We start from the raw sequence: 17,645 nt of genomic DNA, 5'->3' as shown, positions 1-17,645 counted from the left end.
TTCCAAAGGCATACATTAAAGTCGTGTATTACTGGCTTCTTTAGACAAAGATGGCATTTACGTTCGAATGGAATTAAAGGCATCACATTTACTTGTAAATAGATTTTCTTATATTACACATTCATTATAGTAGAAGATTTAATTTATTAAATTCACGAGATTTCGTATTCAATTGTCGTTGTTACATTTTGGATCATTGCATCTGATCAACGGTACCATTAAATTGTTGTTGTACTCAATCTGCATATAACGTTGAACATGTTTCACGGTTCTCCTGTATGTTCTATGCCAAATGCAGTTTCCAGTTTTAGTTGTACATCTAAGAAACCAGATAGACATGTAATATTTTATCGTATGCCGAATATTTTTATTTATCGATCATGAAAGAGCGAGTAAAGCGATCTATTCCTTGAAATCTGCGTTGTATATTATTTATTATCCAATTGTTATATAAAAAGGAAAACGTGTAACTCAAACATTTCAAGAATAGATTACCTGTACATTGTTTTTAACAAGACGTGCAAATCTTCGATGCGTTTCTTTTCTGGAAGCATGCTAAGAAACGTTGCAAGTGACAAGAAGTCTACTTCGTTCACGATGTTAGATTTGGTAACCCATGTTTGTATTTGTATCTTTACCTATAAAAATATTTAATTCAGTTGAGATAAAGATATATGTTAATGCAATTTTTCAAATAGTAATCTACACATACGTAATGATAAAATTATTATCAAAAAAGATAATGTGATCTAAACGATTTTTATCGAAAGAAAATTTCTTGCTCTATTTTATATTAAAACGTATAGAACCTTGAATGCATTATCCGCAGGAATATTGAAGATAATTTAATCGGAAATTTCCTAATTCTGTTAAAAATATCCATTCTTCTTTTTCTGTTCTCTTTAATTAACTGTTTAAGGTGAATATTTTATTAGTATTTATTTGAAATATTCACGTGTGAAGTGCATTAATAATCCATGTCACGTTCATTTACAAACTAGAATAAAATTTTCAAAGTTGTCATTTTAGAATGTACATGATAAGGGTAAATCTAAAACTGAAAATATCGAAAATAAAACCGTATTGCGCAACGTACTGTGATAAGCTAACAATTGTCATGGGATATTACTGACACTTTTTATTATCAGACTTGAATCTTCCATAACTTTACTTGTTGCTGCCAATGTCACAGTTACCATTTCAATCTTCAGCATGATCATATTCACACATTTACATCTTAAATACATTTTATAATTACTAATTCTATACAGATCGAGCGATCTGAACACCAATTATTAAACACAAAAAAATATCACGTTTTTCAAAGAACAGAATTCACCGTCTTTTGTCTAATATTCAAAATCGGATAAATATATATAGGAAAGAAATAATTTCTGATGCATCTGATATGTCAATATTATGGCAATAATGATTAACAATTTGTATATTATTTGTTAAGAAATAGTTTTGTACAATTTGCTGTTTAATATTGAAATTGCAACAGTTACGTGCACCAGATCTCAAAAATAGAATGCGAAAAAACTCAGTTCCTATTTAATAATTTGTCTTTACGAAATAATTATGCGGTACCTGTTGTAATGGAAGGGTGAAGAGATGATTCACGAGATTAATCAACATTTCCTGATGTTTATCTACGTTCTCATTGTTATGTAAAATATTTAAATTCTGTAAAATAAAGGTATCGGCTTTATTCATTGCAGCGTTATTATGTGATATCTCGGTACGATTAGTTTGACATGATATAGATTTCATTTTGATGGCATCGTCCTTGTCGGACTTTTGGTTCCCTGCATGCAATGCTGTGTTCCTTTGTAGTGTATGTCCAGCATCATCTATACAAATATTATCTACAATAAGTTTCACATTCTCTGTATTATTAATTTTCGAAGACGTAGCTGCTTCTTGCAATTGTTTGCTCTTTTCGTTTGTTTCTTTGAAATTCGTTCTATTTGCTTCTTTTTTCATATCACAATACATTTGCACATCACGTTGCACATCGGGATGTAAGTCACTTTCCATTAAAGCTGATAAAACGTCCGGATCAACTTGCGAACAATTCTGTATGTTTGCTTCGTCGTGCGAAACGTCATCTATGAGATCAGTTGTACTTGCGGTATTCATTATAACTTGAGATTTTTTTTTATTTTCTTTATATTCGTCAAGTATTTCATTTCTTATATCTGCGGGTAATTCGATTAATACGGACATATCGATATCTTGTATTGGAGGCATCTCATATTTCGATAATCGTCCGCTATTTGGTTTTACATGTCTAAAAAAGTTCTCTTGAGATGTCTGTTTCTGTATTATTTTTTTATTATTGGATTTCATAAGTACATCCTTTGCTTTGGTAATACTTTTATATGTCTTAGGATCATATAGCTTTCTATTTTTTGTTTGAGTTGTAATCATTGACGATTCAACTTGAACATTGACTGGAATTATTACACCGGTAGATTCTGAAGATTTTGCCGATTCCAGCGACAAATCACTAATTTCTGTATCACAAATATTTTTTATTGCCATCGATGATTCTGTAACCAAAAGTATTTCAGAGTAGTCCGGTTTAGATTTTTTATTAAAATTTGGGACACATCGATCTTTATCGATATCTTCTAATATTTTATCACATGTTGTTATGACTTGTTCCGACTTTTTCGTTTTATTAAAGAAATTAACTAAGTTATTTTTAGTCTGTTTAGCTTTGCATATTTCTAGTCTGGATATTTGTATTCCAATTCCTCTCATATCTTCAGGTGTTAAATGTAACTGATTCCAAATGTTTATAACTTCCCTAAATAATAAGATATATACTTGCATAATTTCTTTATATATATATATATATATATATATATATATATATATATAAATTAAAAATAACGAAAACTCACCTTTTAATGATATTGATGTCATCAACAGCCGTTATAAGATTTTTTGATTTAGTTACATAATTGCAAAGACCGTGACCCATAAATTTCGGTGCTTCTTTCGGTGCTTCCTCGGCTCTAATCATCAGTTTCAGTGTGATGCATCTGCCTTTTGCACGAGCCGTTGTCAATCGATTGCATACCTCCGCGGATAATTCACTTAAAAAATCGATAGCATCGCCATTATTTCGAAATCTTATGCCGTAATTAACTTCAGCTGACACAGATTTTCTGACGTATTCCAGATTCAACTTTGTATCATCTAAACCACGGCACATCTTATACAACTGTTCTCCCATCTTCTTGCCAAACTCTTTTTGCAAAACTCCCAACGCAATTTTTTGCAAATCCTCGCATGTATATACATTCATTTTATGTAATTTGTACGTCGTTGTTCCGCCAACTCCTGAGAATAAAAGCGAAAAGAGCATTAAAAATTAAATAAAAATAATGAAATGATTAAAAATAAAAAAATTATGAAGTAACAATGTTGACTAATCAATATACCTGGTAAATCTTTTATATTAAAAGTTCGAATATATATTTCTGCATTTTTACTGCTTAGATAAAATTGATTATCCGGTTTAGCTTTTCGCGTTGCCAATCTCGCCTGCAACTTGTTGTTGCCGAATCCTGTAGATACTGGGCAATCCGTTTTCTGTTTTATTTCATTTCTAATTATAGTGGCAAACTCCAACGGTGTGAGTCCGGATATTCGAAGAATTTTTGTGCAATCTACATACATTTCGTCGCAGCTTACTGCTTCGATATCTAAGGTATAAGATGCCACTGTGTCATACAATATGTACGAAACTTCCTTGTAACCCTCGAAATCATACTGAATTGTCTTTAAGCCTGGACACAGTTTTAATGCCTCTCCCAGAAACATGCCATTCTTTATGCCAGCCTTTCTCGCTGCATACGAACACGAAGCTACTTCTGACATTGATCCAAACTCTTCCTTACCGTCATAATTTGTCGAGAACGTATTGCCTTTTGCGTGCGTTACCGCCACTGGCAGGCCTTGCAATTCCGGTCTATTTCTGATTCCCACGGATACAAAAAAACAATCCATGTCAATATGCATTATAATAGATTCTTGCTTAAAGTCCATTTTATTTACAATTTTATCTGTAAAATAAACTGTCTCATCTTCCGAACCCGATTCGTAATCAACTGAAATACTCTTGGTACTTTTTAGTTTTATTAAACGCTCAAGACCAGAAAATACTCCGTTGCTTTTGTTCCTCAAGTCGTTGACATAATCTTTAAAAGTGGTTCCCATAGTAGAAATATAATGCAGTCTCGAATTATTGTAAAATGTTGATAGAAATTCAGCATCCTTTGTCGACTGTGCATTCATTTTTGTATTTGGAATTTGACAAGAACTGATTGTGTCTTGTTTTAATATACTGTTAAACTCATTTTGTTTTGATGAATTTTCAATATTCATATTAGCTTCGTTGCTCGCTGAAGTTGATTTGTCAGTATCTTGATTATCATGCATAATCAAATCAGTATTAGATTTATCCTGATTATTTAATTTATATATCAATTGGGGCTGTACATTAGTGCTGTTAGAATAAAGCAAATAGTTTTGAAAATTCAAGATCTTTCCAGCTGTTATGCTATCGATAATCCACTGCGGTTTGCAGATAGGAATTGGATTTTGAGTCTTTCTGTACATCACTATTTTAGAATATGGTAGATTAGATGCTATAATGTGAGTTGTGATTTTAGGACGCATATAATGATGATATATTCCTCCATGCATCATCATTAGACGTCTAAGTTCATCTGATGGTGGATCTGTATAGCCATTCACGAATATTGCAATTCCTTCAAATAGTTTCGACGATTGCTTAAATTCTTTGCTTGCAGTATCACGAAATTGTTCCTCTAACTTGGCTTTCTTCGCAGCCATGTAACCGCCCTGATAGATATACATTGTTATAAAACGAGAAACAAATTAAATGTGTTTTTGTTGTATGTATGTGGATAAATAAATAAATATTAATAATGTATACTTACCCATTCTTCAAAGCCATCTTCTCCCCAACCATGATCTCTTTTCTTTTTTGACATAATTATATTAGTTTGATCATCTAAAAATTTCCATATAAAAATTATAAAAATTTATAAATCAATAATCATGACAAATGCATACTGAAACAAATACATATTATAGTTATATAAAATTATTCTTACTTTGAAGTATGATTTTAAATAAAATATTACATTTTTTTCATATATTTCATTTTATTTATTCCTCTGCTGAATTCAATTTATAACAATTTAAACTATGATGCTAATATGTAACATGTTTTGAATTTTAGTTATTTGTTATGTAAATATTAAGTTGTTAATAGCACCAAGGAATATAACCTCAAAAGAAGTGGAGAAACTGTATCGTGTAATTCAATCACGAAAATTTATTAAAATTTATTTTCTTTTTATCACTTAATTTATTAGGATTATATTATATTAAATGTCAATTAGTAACACAATAACACACAATAACAAGTGAATTGCATTTCAAAATGTTTGTGTCATAATGAATGTGCCTATTCTTTCCCGTCAAAAACGCTCATGGCTCCAAAGAACATATTTACTTTTCGTCATCTGTCTTGCGCTGCAAAGCGATGAAAGATTGATATAAAAATTATACTCGATTTGACTCAATGTAAAAATTCAATATTTGAACGATTGCGTTAGCATCGTTCTATGCAAATTAAGTTAACTGAAATGTCCCTGAGTTCTATCATCAATTTAGCAACATTGCATGATCTTATTTCATTTTGCAACAAATTATGTCGCTGAAATTTACAATGTGATAAAGAAATAAATTTGTATATAAGAAGAAACAGTATTTTCCATTTTAAATTTATACAAGTTATAAAAAACTTAATTCTTCAAAATTGTCATATATGTATAATCCTATAAATCTTATATCTGCAATTTATTAAAAAAATATTTATTTGTTATATTTTATATTAAAATACAGTAGAAAATTTACATTCAAAATATAGTCCTTTATTATTAAAATTTTTGTTATTTCAGTAATGCACAATATTATTTATACATTTTCTGTATTAATATTTTATTGCAATTTAATGCATTACTATAATACTCGTTCACATTTTATATTTAGTAACAATAATGACATTTCATCATACAGATTTCATACATATTAATAAGATGTATATATCTATAAAACAAATTTTATATAAAATAACAATAAAAGGCTAGCTTGAATGATACATCTAGACTACAATTTGTATCAGGCGAGCTGCGAATTTGTACATATTCATAGAGTATAATGCTTTTCTTTTTCTACAAAATAATGATAAAACATCTTAGCATATTACATATATATTAAATTGTATGGCAGATTAAAAATTTTGTGAGTACACACATAAACTTATATAGAAATAGAAATTCATCTTTATATTATACAATTCTTCGATTATAAAAATGCACTCTTCAAAAATTAAAAATTTATGAACAATTTTATACAAACTATTATGGATACAATTTTTATCGGATAAATTATAAATTCTATATGTTTATATAAAATTTATAAAATAATATTGCAAATATGTGCGTAACATTTGATGATAAATATGCTAAAAAAATGGATTTACAATAAAAATAATGTTTCTGAAAATATCTGATAAATAGTAAAGAAAAAAACAAAGATTCTGAGAGACTCTCAAAGATTCTCAAAGACTCTTTAAATTATCGATAACAATTTTTTGCAAGGGCACACAACTATGCCAAGTATGTTTTATAAGCAGCGGTCATTTGTTCGAGGAAAATAAACGTCAGGACTGTATGTGGCCCTAGACGTGCATAATATGGGAAGAAGCCTTTCCATAATGCAAATAAGCCTTCATTTCTTATAACTTTAGTCAGGACATCGATTGCACCCGTAAACTCTGGTTTGCCATTTATTGTTTTCATATTTTGGATTCTGAAAGAAGCAATAAATTAGTAATTTTGCACTTAAAAAATTAATTGAATTAAATAAGTAAAACTATGAATTTATTCATAGGATTTACCTTGTTTTAGCGATATCTACAGGCATAGAAGCAGCAGTGGTGACTAAACCAGAAATCATAGAACTTGCAAAGTGTAATACAATATTTTCCTCAAAATATCCTATTTAAAAAAATAAAATATATACAATAAATATAAATATAAAATATACAATAAAAATATATAGATATAAATAGATATAAATAGTAATATTTATGTTACTATTATTATAATATATGTCTAATTAGCTATGCAAATCTTGTATTTATAAACCTGTGTCCAACAATGCTTGTTTTGCCTGAGAGTATGATGCCAATTGTGCTGCGTTTACAACCATAGCTCGTCCCATAGTAGGAATGGCACCACGCCACAATGTAAAAAGACCTTCCTCTTTAATTATACGGAATAATGCGTCAAATACGTTTTTGTAATTGCGTCTGTCAGCTGCATTTGAAATGATTAAATTTTAAATAATATATGTATGGATGTTATAATAATCTTATTATGAGGAAAGATGTGAAAATTTACCAATAGGTAATCTGCCGTCTGCTGTCATCCTAATCAAAGCTACTTCAGCAGGTGTACCTACAAATGCTCCAACGCAACCAGCCGTCATGCCAAGTAATGCTTTCACGATAAAACTTGGTTGTGCATCTTTTCTAAATCATATATTTTTGTAATATATTTATCTGGATTCTTATTTTGTATGAAAATTTTATTGTAGATGAACTTACGAAGAAAGTTCCATAAGCCAAGTATATATACCGAGTCTAGTGGTGGTATATGTGGCTTGGCGCATTAAACCAGCAGATAAACCTGAGTATAATGCCAAAACACCTTCATTCTTTAGAATTGCCGATGTAACGCTTAATGTTGATGTTTTCGTACCACTCAACTGCATGCGATTTTTTATTAAATCCAATGGCTGTACAAAACATGTCGCTGCCATACTGTAATTAAACATATTACATTTTTCTTTGATTATTTACTAAAAAAATATAATATCTGAATCTATTAGAGTTAGAGAATCTATTAATTTTAGGGGAAATTTACAATCTTCTCTAATACAATTAAAAATTTCATATAACAAAAATTATATATCGTGGAAATAATTAAAAAATAATTAAAATAATAATTAATAATTAAAAAATAAGTTATTTTAAAAATTTAACCAATTAAACATTTCTTACTTTTTGATCACTAAATAAAGTTTAATTTATCAAATAATTGACGTTAAAATTAATTTATAGTTATTATATATTATTTCTTGTAAATTATTAAAAATTGAATAGAATTTTTTTATAGCGCGCTATCAATATATAAAACGAGCTATTGGTTTGTCCAGGAATACAAATCTATTTATAGTATCGATAAGATATATATATATGTACATATATATTACATCATCGTGAAAAATTAATCTTTTTTTTTCTCCGTGTTTAGTCATTAACAATAACGTCGATTGTAACATTCACGAGAAACAAGTTTGATGAATTTTGAATCTTGACCTTCGACCTTTAGTTGAGCGATTACGAAATCCTTTTATATAGCTATTAAAAAAAAATAATGTACACTTGTTCTGGCATTGTCGCCTTGAAGTTGTCACAGATGTCATGTATTCGAAAGAAACGTAAAAAAAAAAGAACACAAACCCTGAGGTGCCGCCGATGAGGAACTTTACACCGTTCGGTACCGTCTTTTGAGCGCTCATTTTGTTTAAATTAATTACTTGTCGAATATCGCGTCTATATTAATCACGCGGGTTTTCGTGTAAAATAATTAACATAATCACCGATCGTGTAAAGAAAATAAAATAATTAAAAAACGGCCTGTCGTAAGAGCCGTGTACTGTCGATTACACTACTCATAAGCACAGGAGAAGTCGGAATGGTCGGAATTCGGTCGGAATCATATAATCCTCGCGATCGCCCTTCGGACATCCGTGTCATGTGTCAGCTGATATAGAATTATGGAAATAGCAAAAGCGCCATCTTTCCGTGGCCATACTTCATCGGTATTTAAAATTGCCATAGATACTTCTTCATACGTGAAATTACACCAATAATAGATTTGCAGTTGGAGGCATCGGTTTAAATAATCATCCGTTATGATTGTTGGTCACCGATGTATTCTAATTTATTTATTATATTTTTTATATTTTTTTTAAATATAATAAAACGTACATATCTAAATTCACAAAAGTCGACGACATATCAAAGAATTATAACCAGCAAGAAAGTTGCACTGACTAAAATTTCTAGATTTTGAAAATCCTCAAATTCTTTAAAATAAAGAATAAAAAATTTTAAAATCGTTGAAATATTCGGAGAATATAATCAGCAAATCATTGCATTCATTTTAAAATTCTAAGAATTTTTTAAAATTTCAAGAATTTGTATCAAGGATTAGTGAAAAATTAGTAATTTCCCTGATTATTGACGTTAAAATATTTTTTCAATTATTGGTATCTTGCAAAACCGCGACATTTAAATTCTCAGTATATGTAGCTGTTGGACAACAGAAAAATTAAAATAAATTTTAATTTTTTTACTTGTATGAAATAAGAACAAATATAGAGAGTTTTTTATTTTTATATACATATAGAAATTATACATGTTTAGTTAACAATTATCCAATTGTGATTTTATGTTTCTTATTTAATATGTAAATCTATAAATTCATAATTATTTAATTAATATCTATAATAACGTAATATAATAACGTAAGTTTATATATATAGAATGATGATATTTATATTTAATTATTGATCTGTTAAGGGATCATGCAATGTATTGGATATTAATTCAGGCTCTGTTAAGGATATCATACGTCCACACGAATCTGATGACCTAAAATTAATCAAATATCGATTCATCATCTTTATATCTAATTGATGTTGAAAAACAGAATTAGCTTTTATAATCTCAGATATATTTGCAAGTACAACTTACACATCCTTCAGAAGATGTAAGACTTGTTTATGTTCTATTCCTTCCAGCCATAAATTCAACAACTCCTCTCGTTTGCACCTCAACAATTGTTTGCAAGCATTCAGATTTTCCTTCACCGCATGAATCTTTTCTCGTGACGAAGTAACTTTCTCTGAAAGCGCACTGAATATCTAGGATAATGCATAATATGATAGAACACACTTTTATAGATAGGCGTTCGAATTTTTTACTAAAATCAAATACAATATATCTATATATATACTTTCATAACTTCCATGAGATCCTGATCGTGCAAGGAGACTAACTCTTCCAGTCGTTGATCGCTTCGTTTGTATTCTTTTTCCAACTTGGCTTTCTCGATCTCGCGTTGTTCATTCGTTTCGCTTGCTGATAATGCTCGGATTACAGAGATCAGCAGACCACTCTATAAAATAAATATGCAAAAGCCATAGATTTAAATACATTTAACGATAATCAACGATCTCATTATTATTAATAGAATTCAAGAGAACATTTTATTTACCGTTTCTTTCGTCGGTTTAATTCCTCGTGGTGGTTTGATAGGAGGCGTTATATTCATCTTAGACTTTTTTTTGTCAATAGCTAACAAATAAATCGTCTTATTCTTTTTTAATGGAAAAATAGCTATTCGTTCAAATATTTGTTCATATATTCATTCAGATCAAGCATCATTTAAGAAATTATATAAATTTTTATCAATCAAACTATTTCAAAATTATTAACCTTTTCTAACTTAATCTATACCTCCCTCTCTCTGTGACATAGATATATTAGATTTACGTACACACATATACATATACGTATATAAATCAGAAAAATATCGCAATAAATCTTACTAGTCGACTTAAATTACAAGATCTCTAATATGTACCAAATGTAAAAATGGATATATCGAACTTTGGATTAGAATTTAATTATCATGTTAGGTTAAGTTATCATACACGCATATATATATATATATATATATATATATATATATATATATATAAAACTATACATATACGAGTTCCTCTCTATTCTAAAGTCTTCTCTCCAGGCAGTTGCCTTCCCCCAAACTAAAAATCTCCCCTTCTACTATTCTTCTTTTACTCATTCTTGCACGCGACCACGTGAGAACAAGGAAGCGAATGAAGGACGCACACACAATAAATTTTCATTCCGATGTCAAAATAAAAATTGGAATTAAGAGATTTTAAGGAAAATATTTCCAATATTAAAAATATTATTTAATAGCGTTTTCAAATAAAATAAACATTTAAGTTTTATTAAGAAAGATCAAACAAAACGCGAAGAATAAATATCTTTAATTGCACTTCATATAGCCGAATTTTTGCAGTGCTAAGTACAATTCGTATGTTAAGGAAACATTATGCATAGTTAACTATCGAAATACATTTGCAAATCGCAAAAAACACTTTTGTAAAGACCGTCCTTGTTGAATAGAAGGAAACAAACATGTTGAACTGAGGAAGATTATACAATTATATCACAATCATATTTTATTAAAATTACTTATTCAAAAATGTCAGAAGCCGACAGAAATAAATTCAACTTTATTACTAATTTAAGGATAAGGAAGGAGGAATTAATCAGTAAAGCAACATGTGTGTTATCAACTTATATATCTTTATATGCTTAACGTTGTATGCGTTGGATATAAATTGACGAATCAGACATTTTGCAAGATAGTGTTACTTTTTTTCATTTTTTTTTTAAATATCACAGAATAAATTTTATACAATATTCTTATTGTACAGTATCTCAGTCCTCAGTCAGTTATAATAGTATAATTTATTGTGCATATGAAAAAAAAGAAAATTTGAAATCAATTATATCAGGGCCAGTTCTATTAAAGGAATATAAGAGATTTTATATAGAAAATAAGGAGTGTAACATGTTCGCCACAGATACATATACATATATACATATTTTTCTGTTCCCTATATCTTTTATATCCCCTATAATATATATTCCTAAAATATATACTCTAAATTTGTATAGGACTTACATAAGTTAATATATGTGGATATTATATAAATATTAATTATATAATTAATATGTATTGTGCATTAATTACATAATTAAATATGTATATTAATTGTATGTACATAGAAAATCATAGTACAATTTATAAAAAATTGTATATTAAGTAATTAATTGCATTATCTATGAACCGTTAAATGTACGCGAATCTTACGAACGCAATCTTAAATGATGTGAGGCCATCACATAAGAATTTGCTTTGTAATTGTTGCTGGAAAAATAACTACCTTATCTGCCAGAGTGGTACAAAATGGACTTTGTCTTATATCATAAATTATCAATTTATAAATAAAGGAAAATAACAGTTGAATTGTATGCTAAAACAAACATGGATTACACAAGGCACTTTTTATATCTTATAAGCAATATAATAGAATATAAATGTTAAATATTCAGTTAAGTATTTTTCAGAAAACATTTTTTAATAACGAAGTAAAAAAAAGAAAAAAAAAGATCAATTGCTACTTTCTGCGTTAAAGAAAAAAATATAAAGTATAAATTAATCAGGAATGTGTACCCTTGTAAATAAAAATTATTACATACATTCGTTACGTTTGTGATGGAAAACAAATATCCCTTTAACGGCTAAACATACTTCGGAAGAAGGAAACGAGATTTTTTCTCAGTTTTACATCTGCGGTAACTGATCAATCGGCGTGGCAAATTTGAAATCTTCTGGAAACAGCTTGATCGCGTGTGGGTACATCAATTTGTACGATTGTCGGATCGTGACGTCTGCAACACCGGCGATGTCGCCAATTTCTTTCTGCGACCTTTTGTCTTCCGATGCCTATGTAAAAGGATAAAAATACATGAAAATAAAACAACATTCGCATAATTACGGAATGCAGTGTAATTACAATTTTGTGTACCTGTGATGCCATGTAAATTGCCGCTGCAGCAACCGAGATAGGTGATCTTCCGGGTACTATATCAATTTCTACAGCTTTCCTAGCGATATGTGTAGCAGCTCTCTGTACCATATTTGGAAGGCCAAGATTAGAACAAAATCTGGACATGAAGTCACCCGTGGTAATGAGATCCACGCTAGTTTCGAGAGCTTTGAGAATGAGTTTGAAGCATCGACCGATTTCCTTCTTACTTATCTTGCTGACTGCACAGATCTCCTTAAATGTACGTGGCACACCTTCTTGTCTGCAGGCAATATACAAACATGCAGAAGCAATTGCATCGTTTGCACGACCCTTCAAATTTTTGCCATCATGCACTTGTTTGAACAATGTATTGGCTCTGTCCACAATGGTCTTTGGCAAGTTAATACGATCTGCCATACCATTAATCTCACGAAAAGCATTAAGCAAAGCTCTGTCAGAACTGCTCATCTAAAATATATTTTTGCAACCATGTAAAATATTATGTAAAGTAATAAAAAAAAATGAAATATAATACTAACTGTCCGTCGATTTTGATATTTAGCAGTACCAAAGCCGTCGAAAGATGCAGCACCCGTTCCTGGTCCAATCATTGTGGATAGATCCGCACCATTGAGAAGTGGATTCTCTGGGCCACCAACACGTGATGGATCCACTCCTGATTTTTCATTGCTAAATGTTCTCCATTCCGAGCCTACATCTATTACTCTACAAAACATAAGAAGCTTGTAAATATCAAAAATTTTAAAACAAACTTATATTTCTAGAGTCTTAGAGTTACCTATCCCCTACAACCAATCCACATTCCGAACAAATCTGATCTCCTGCTCTATAGTCTTCTATAAGTGGGGCATCTGGATGTGCATAACAACAAACCTTATTTGTAGCATTCCTGTAAAACATCCATTTCGAAAATAAATATTTCGTGTATATCATACGCGACTAAGAAAGGATTTAAATATGAATTTTTTTTATGCAAATGATATTGCCAATGTCAACAGACAATTGAATTCTTTAATCCAATTTTATATCTAGTCAAATGTTAATATGTCAAAGTGTAACATAGCTTTACAATTATGCAAATTATAATTTCGATTTAAGGTTTACATTAAAGTTTAGTCTTGTCGCAATTAATTTATCCCCAATCCCCATGTTGATGAAAAGTGCGCTTTGCATTGTACAGTATCAAGAAACAAAATACGACTAGTCGAACGATTGCGTACGATCTTTACTTCAGCGGTACCGATAAAATTTTCAAGTGTGATTCATAACGATTGTTACATTTTTAATAATTGATAATTAGAAATGATATTTAGTTCTTGCGAAGCTTACCGTGACGAACTTGCCATATTTTCACATTCACGTATCGCCCAGCACTGCAAAATACTGCTACGAGAACTGACGGGAACCAAGCTTAGGTGAGGGGGTAATGTTGCTGGCAGGTTTACCAATTCCAGATTCTTCCTATACAATGGCGAGAAATATCTAAGTCGAACGTAGCGTTCCTAAAGACCTGTGTCTACGATGCTAGAATTCGGTCCGAGAACTCAGATCGAGTTTTTATTACTAATTCATTCGACTCGGATAACTACAGATGTAGGCTTAAGGCCATTGTACGCGACAAAATTTTAATGATAATCGCAAGATCGTAAGCGAATTGATCAACTACAATCGATTATTTTTAGACTATATATAAAAAGAATAATTGATTCTGATTGATCAATTTGCTTATAATCTTACGATTACGATTAAAATTGTTTCACGTGCAATGGCCTTTATTCTCTAATTTCTTAACGACAATGTTGTATCGTTATGTTGTCATTGCAGGTATAATATATGGGAAAAAAGCTGCATAATGACATCACTAGTTATATGAAAAACAATTATTAAATATAAAAAATGTATATTTACGATATATTATTGTACATATTAAAAAATAAAATTTTAGATAAAAGTTATAGAGTTCAAAAAGATTTATTAATTGATAAGATCATTTATGATGTGTGTGTGTGTGTGTGTGTGTGTGTGTGTGTGTGTGTGTACAATTACAAAAGAAATGAGAGGTTGAAATTTTTTGAAGTTTGTTCTTTTCATTGACTCATCCTATATTGTAGGTGTGTGTTAATTTCGAATTCACTTCTTAATAATTCTTTCTCTACTTAATTTTCCTTCTTTTAGAGTCTAAGCGAAGATACGCCATATATAATATCTAAAACAGAATATAACGAATATTCAGTTCGATATCCACTTCTTTATTTATGTTTATATAAATTTTGCACACTATAGAGTATTTAAATTGTTGGCCTTTGATAAATTTATATACACCACTTGACAAATTATTTATACCACAATACTGTGGTTATAGCATATACAATTTTTTTGAATCGCCATATTGTTGAGAGTGCATTTCTGTCATGCGCGAGTGACAACTATTTCACGGATATTGAACAGAGTGAACTTATTGTATCTACTTATATTGTGACGCAGCCAAAGCGAATAGCTGAGACTCAAGAGTCGAATAATTCTAAGTTAATCCGAATCGACCCGATATGCATGTAGTTCCTCCTTTCCGCTAATCTCATTACTCTCCTTGCTCTAACTGACAGTATTTGCCCCGTCCATATATTTTTAAATCCATGCTCTCTGCAGCGCTCGGAATTAGTTGAAAATTTCAGTCCGATTTCGAAGGTGACGCCTACAGTTTCCCCACTCTGCTCGAATCTCAGCGGCCGAGCTGCCGAACGGCTGTGCCTCAGGAGCGTCGCCCTGTGAGAAACATGCTCATACGCCTTTTGCCTGAAATTGTCACTTAGATATCTTCTTTGCTAAATTATTTTTTATTTTTATAAATAAACAAAAAATTTTCTATTATTTTCTATTATTAATATATTATATATTATATGAGTATTCGAGATTGTAAGCTTTACACTAATTGATTTATCTCATTATTCTGTGCACAAAAATATTAAGATACGTTTACCAAAAAATTATTAATTTATTTTATGTTTTATGTCAAAATACGACAAAAAAGTAAGTAAAAAAGCAAAATATCTCTAAATTAGTAACTTTTTAATTTGTGCCTTAATATTATATATATAATATTTTTATATTCACAATAACTAGAGGAATCATATTGCATAACAAAAAGTATGATTTCATTTAAAAGAATGGCAATCATAAAAAAATCTCGAAAGTGGCGCTATTTACAATGAAATTGATAATGTATTATCGTCTTTCCTCCTTGAAGGTATAAAATTTTTATCTGAAATGTTTTTCCGTATCTTTTATATTTTTTGAGATATTTAACATATTATGTTTGAAGAAAGAACATAAATAAAGCACAATATAATATATTAATAATAGAAAATTCAACGTTTTATTTATTTATAAAAATAAAAATAATTTAGCAAAGAAGATATCTAAGTGACAGTTTGAGGCGAAAAGCATACGAGCATGTTTCTTAGTGTCGGTCCACAATAAGTATTTAATCTTTAAGTCGTAAGAAATTGACCAATCATAGTCGATTATTCTTTTCATATTAGATTATAATTGGTCAATTTCTTACGTCTTAAAGCTTAAGTCACCTATTGTGGACCGACACTCACAAGGCGACATTCCTGAGGCACAGCCATTCGGCGGCTCGGCTGCTGATACTCGAGTGGTGATAGGGGAACTGTAGGCATCGCCCTCGAAATCGGAAATGTTCAACTAATTCCGAACGCTACTCTATGTGAAAGAAGGCTTTCCAATAGCCGAAGTGCATGTAGTCTCTCCTTATTGCTAATCTCACCTATCCTGCGCAACAAGCTCCATCCATATATTCTTAGGGTGCCATCACATGCGGCGTAACTTGCGTAAACGTAACTTGCGCCAATCACATCGTTGAACATCAGATTCCGCCTAGTTACTTTATGCTGTTTACTTATGCTATATTGTTACGCTGAATCTAATAATAGCTTCCTAATTTTTTTGCGGAAGAAATACACACACACACACACACACACACACACAGTGAATAATCAGATAATCAGAGCTTTTTGGCAAAATGAAAAGATCAAATCAGGATAAGTTAATTAATTAATATAATAATGATTAATTAAATCATCATATAAAATTAATTAATAATATATATATATATATATTAATTAATTTATAATGTTTTTCAATGCGTGGCCCAACAATATCTAACAACTGATTAAACATTTCTATGAACATTCTACAATAATTGTAGAACATTTCGTAATCTTCAAATTCCATTTCTTTGACCAGATTGTCACTGTCACTCTGTAATAATTTTCGTCTTTTTGCGAATATTGGACGCACCCACATGACGAGCTTTTTCCTATTGGTATACCATCAGTTTCCAAACAATTTTAAAATATATCATCTAATTTTCTGTTATTGAGATTGTTTCATCTTCTTCTACTTTTGCCATCGCTTCCATATTATTAATAACAACAGGTCAGAGTCTATAATAACTTCTGAATACATTCTCACAGATTAGGTTCACATCTACTTGACTGTTCGTACACATACTCGTACATAAAATCTCGATTCTCCATGAAGTGTACTTTTCCAGATACGCAGATTACAAAAACCAATCAAATTAGTTTAGCATTTCTGTTAGAGAGTACAACAGAAACTCTAATCAGCAATTGGTTGTATTAATTACGCATTTCTCGAAATTCCGCGAAATATTAGGTGTACAAAAAAGTTCTGAGCTTTTTTTTGTAAAATTCAATCTTTATTCA

At 30.2% G+C, this 17,645-nt stretch overlaps 4 protein-coding genes across 9 annotated transcripts; all 4 read right to left on the bottom strand.

Annotated features, from left to right (window-relative positions):
* Positions 1-68: 68 nt before the first annotated feature.
* Positions 69-5,705, bottom strand: Rev1 (Rev1 DNA directed polymerase). 4 transcript variants are annotated; one of them, XM_011643531.3, is made up of 7 exons: positions 5,157-5,704; positions 4,980-5,053; positions 3,456-4,881; positions 2,913-3,354; positions 1,591-2,815; positions 496-638; positions 69-319 (listed from the first exon to the last, which is right to left on the bottom strand). In XM_011643531.3, exons 2-7 carry the CDS (start codon positions 5,031-5,033, stop codon positions 169-171), a joined length of 3,441 nt encoding a protein of 1,146 aa, XP_011641833.3. In that variant the 5' UTR covers positions 5,034-5,053; positions 5,157-5,704; the 3' UTR covers positions 69-168. The 4 variants fall into 4 exon arrangements, 3 of the variants coding, with proteins under 3 accessions (XP_011641833.3, XP_088933461.1, XP_088933462.1); XM_089077335.1 differs by having other exon boundaries at positions 4,980-5,114; positions 5,187-5,704; XR_016139373.1 differs by lacking the exon at positions 69-319 and having other exon boundaries at positions 418-638; positions 810-2,815; positions 5,157-5,705.
* A 254-nt stretch (positions 5,706-5,959) lies between these two features.
* Positions 5,960-8,948, bottom strand: LOC105430286 (mitochondrial 2-oxoglutarate/malate carrier protein). 2 transcript variants are annotated; one of them, XM_089077347.1, is made up of 6 exons: positions 8,779-8,948; positions 7,721-7,936; positions 7,515-7,645; positions 7,260-7,430; positions 7,010-7,109; positions 5,960-6,921 (listed from the first exon to the last, which is right to left on the bottom strand). In XM_089077347.1, exons 2-6 carry the CDS (start codon positions 7,933-7,935, stop codon positions 6,720-6,722), a joined length of 819 nt encoding a protein of 272 aa, XP_088933473.1. In that variant the 5' UTR covers position 7,936; positions 8,779-8,948; the 3' UTR covers positions 5,960-6,719. The 2 variants fall into 2 exon arrangements, with proteins under 2 accessions (XP_088933473.1, XP_088933472.1); XM_089077346.1 differs by having other exon boundaries at positions 8,639-8,947.
* Positions 8,949-9,559: 611 nt separating this feature from the next.
* On the bottom strand, positions 9,560-11,076 carry Sec8 (exocyst complex component secretory 8). 2 transcript variants are annotated; one of them, XM_089076409.1, is made up of 5 exons: positions 10,956-11,076; positions 10,461-10,540; positions 10,200-10,361; positions 9,938-10,107; positions 9,560-9,835 (listed from the first exon to the last, which is right to left on the bottom strand). In XM_089076409.1, exons 2-5 carry the CDS (start codon positions 10,515-10,517, stop codon positions 9,748-9,750), a joined length of 477 nt encoding a protein of 158 aa, XP_088932535.1. In that variant the 5' UTR covers positions 10,518-10,540; positions 10,956-11,076; the 3' UTR covers positions 9,560-9,747. The 2 variants fall into 2 exon arrangements, with proteins under 2 accessions (XP_088932535.1, XP_011641835.1); XM_011643533.2 differs by lacking the exon at positions 10,956-11,076 and adding an exon at positions 10,682-10,913.
* Positions 11,077-11,563: 487 nt separating this feature from the next.
* On the bottom strand, positions 11,564-14,378 carry TfIIB (transcription factor IIB). The gene is made up of 5 exons (XM_011643534.3): positions 14,227-14,378; positions 13,676-13,786; positions 13,416-13,602; positions 12,874-13,344; positions 11,564-12,791 (listed from the first exon to the last, which is right to left on the bottom strand). The coding sequence occupies exons 1-5, from the start codon at positions 14,241-14,243 to the stop codon at positions 12,630-12,632; spliced, it is 948 nt and encodes a 315-aa protein (XP_011641836.1). The 5' UTR covers positions 14,244-14,378; the 3' UTR covers positions 11,564-12,629.
* Positions 14,379-17,645: the final 3,267 nt, after the last annotated feature.

This window comes from Pogonomyrmex barbatus, unplaced genomic scaffold (assembly GCF_055798465.1).
Source record: "Pogonomyrmex barbatus isolate J1 unplaced genomic scaffold, ASM5579846v1 scaffold2, whole genome shotgun sequence".
Lineage (NCBI taxonomy): Eukaryota > Metazoa > Arthropoda > Insecta > Hymenoptera > Formicidae > Pogonomyrmex > Pogonomyrmex barbatus.
The sequence above is the reverse complement of the archived record's forward strand: the minus strand, read 5'-3'. Positions and strand labels throughout refer to the sequence as shown.

Bases quoted from the DNA above. Each gene is read 5' to 3' on its own strand.
- TfIIB (XM_011643534.3), bottom strand. The intron at 13,603-13,675 runs GTAACTCTAAGA...TATGTTTTGTAG, and splicing joins GGATTGGTTGTAGGGGATAG to AGTAATAGATGTAGGCTCGG. The intron at 13,345-13,415 runs GTTAGTATTATA...AATATATTTTAG, and splicing joins AATATCAAAATCGACGGACA to ATGAGCAGTTCTGACAGAGC.
- Sec8 (XM_089076409.1), bottom strand. From the start codon at position 10,517: ATGAATATAACGCCTCCTATCAAACCACCACGAGGAATTAAACCGACG. The intron at 10,108-10,199 runs GTATATATATAG...GCATTATCCTAG, and splicing joins ATCTCATGGAAGTTATGAAA to ATATTCAGTGCGCTTTCAGA. The intron at 9,836-9,937 runs GTAAGTTGTACT...GATTAATTTTAG, and splicing joins TTACATCTTCTGAAGGATGT to GTCATCAGATTCGTGTGGAC.
- Rev1 (XM_011643531.3), bottom strand. From the start codon at position 5,033: ATGTCAAAAAAGAAAAGAGATCATGGTTGGGGAGAAGATGGCTTTGAA. The intron at 4,882-4,979 runs GTAAGTATACAT...TATATCTATCAG, and splicing joins AAGATGGCTTTGAAGAATGG to GGCGGTTACATGGCTGCGAA. The intron at 3,355-3,455 runs GTATATTGATTA...TTTTATTCTCAG, and splicing joins TAATATAAAAGATTTACCAG to GAGTTGGCGGAACAACGACG.
- LOC105430286 (XM_089077346.1), bottom strand. From the start codon at position 8,697: ATGAGCGCTCAAAAGACGGTACCGAACGGTGTAAAGTTCCTCATCGGC. The intron at 7,937-8,638 runs GTTTGTGTTCTT...GTTTAATTACAG, and splicing joins CTCATCGGCGGCACCTCAGG to TATGGCAGCGACATGTTTTG. The intron at 6,922-7,009 runs GTAAATCCTATG...TGCTTCTTTCAG, and splicing joins GTAGATATCGCTAAAACAAG to AATCCAAAATATGAAAACAA.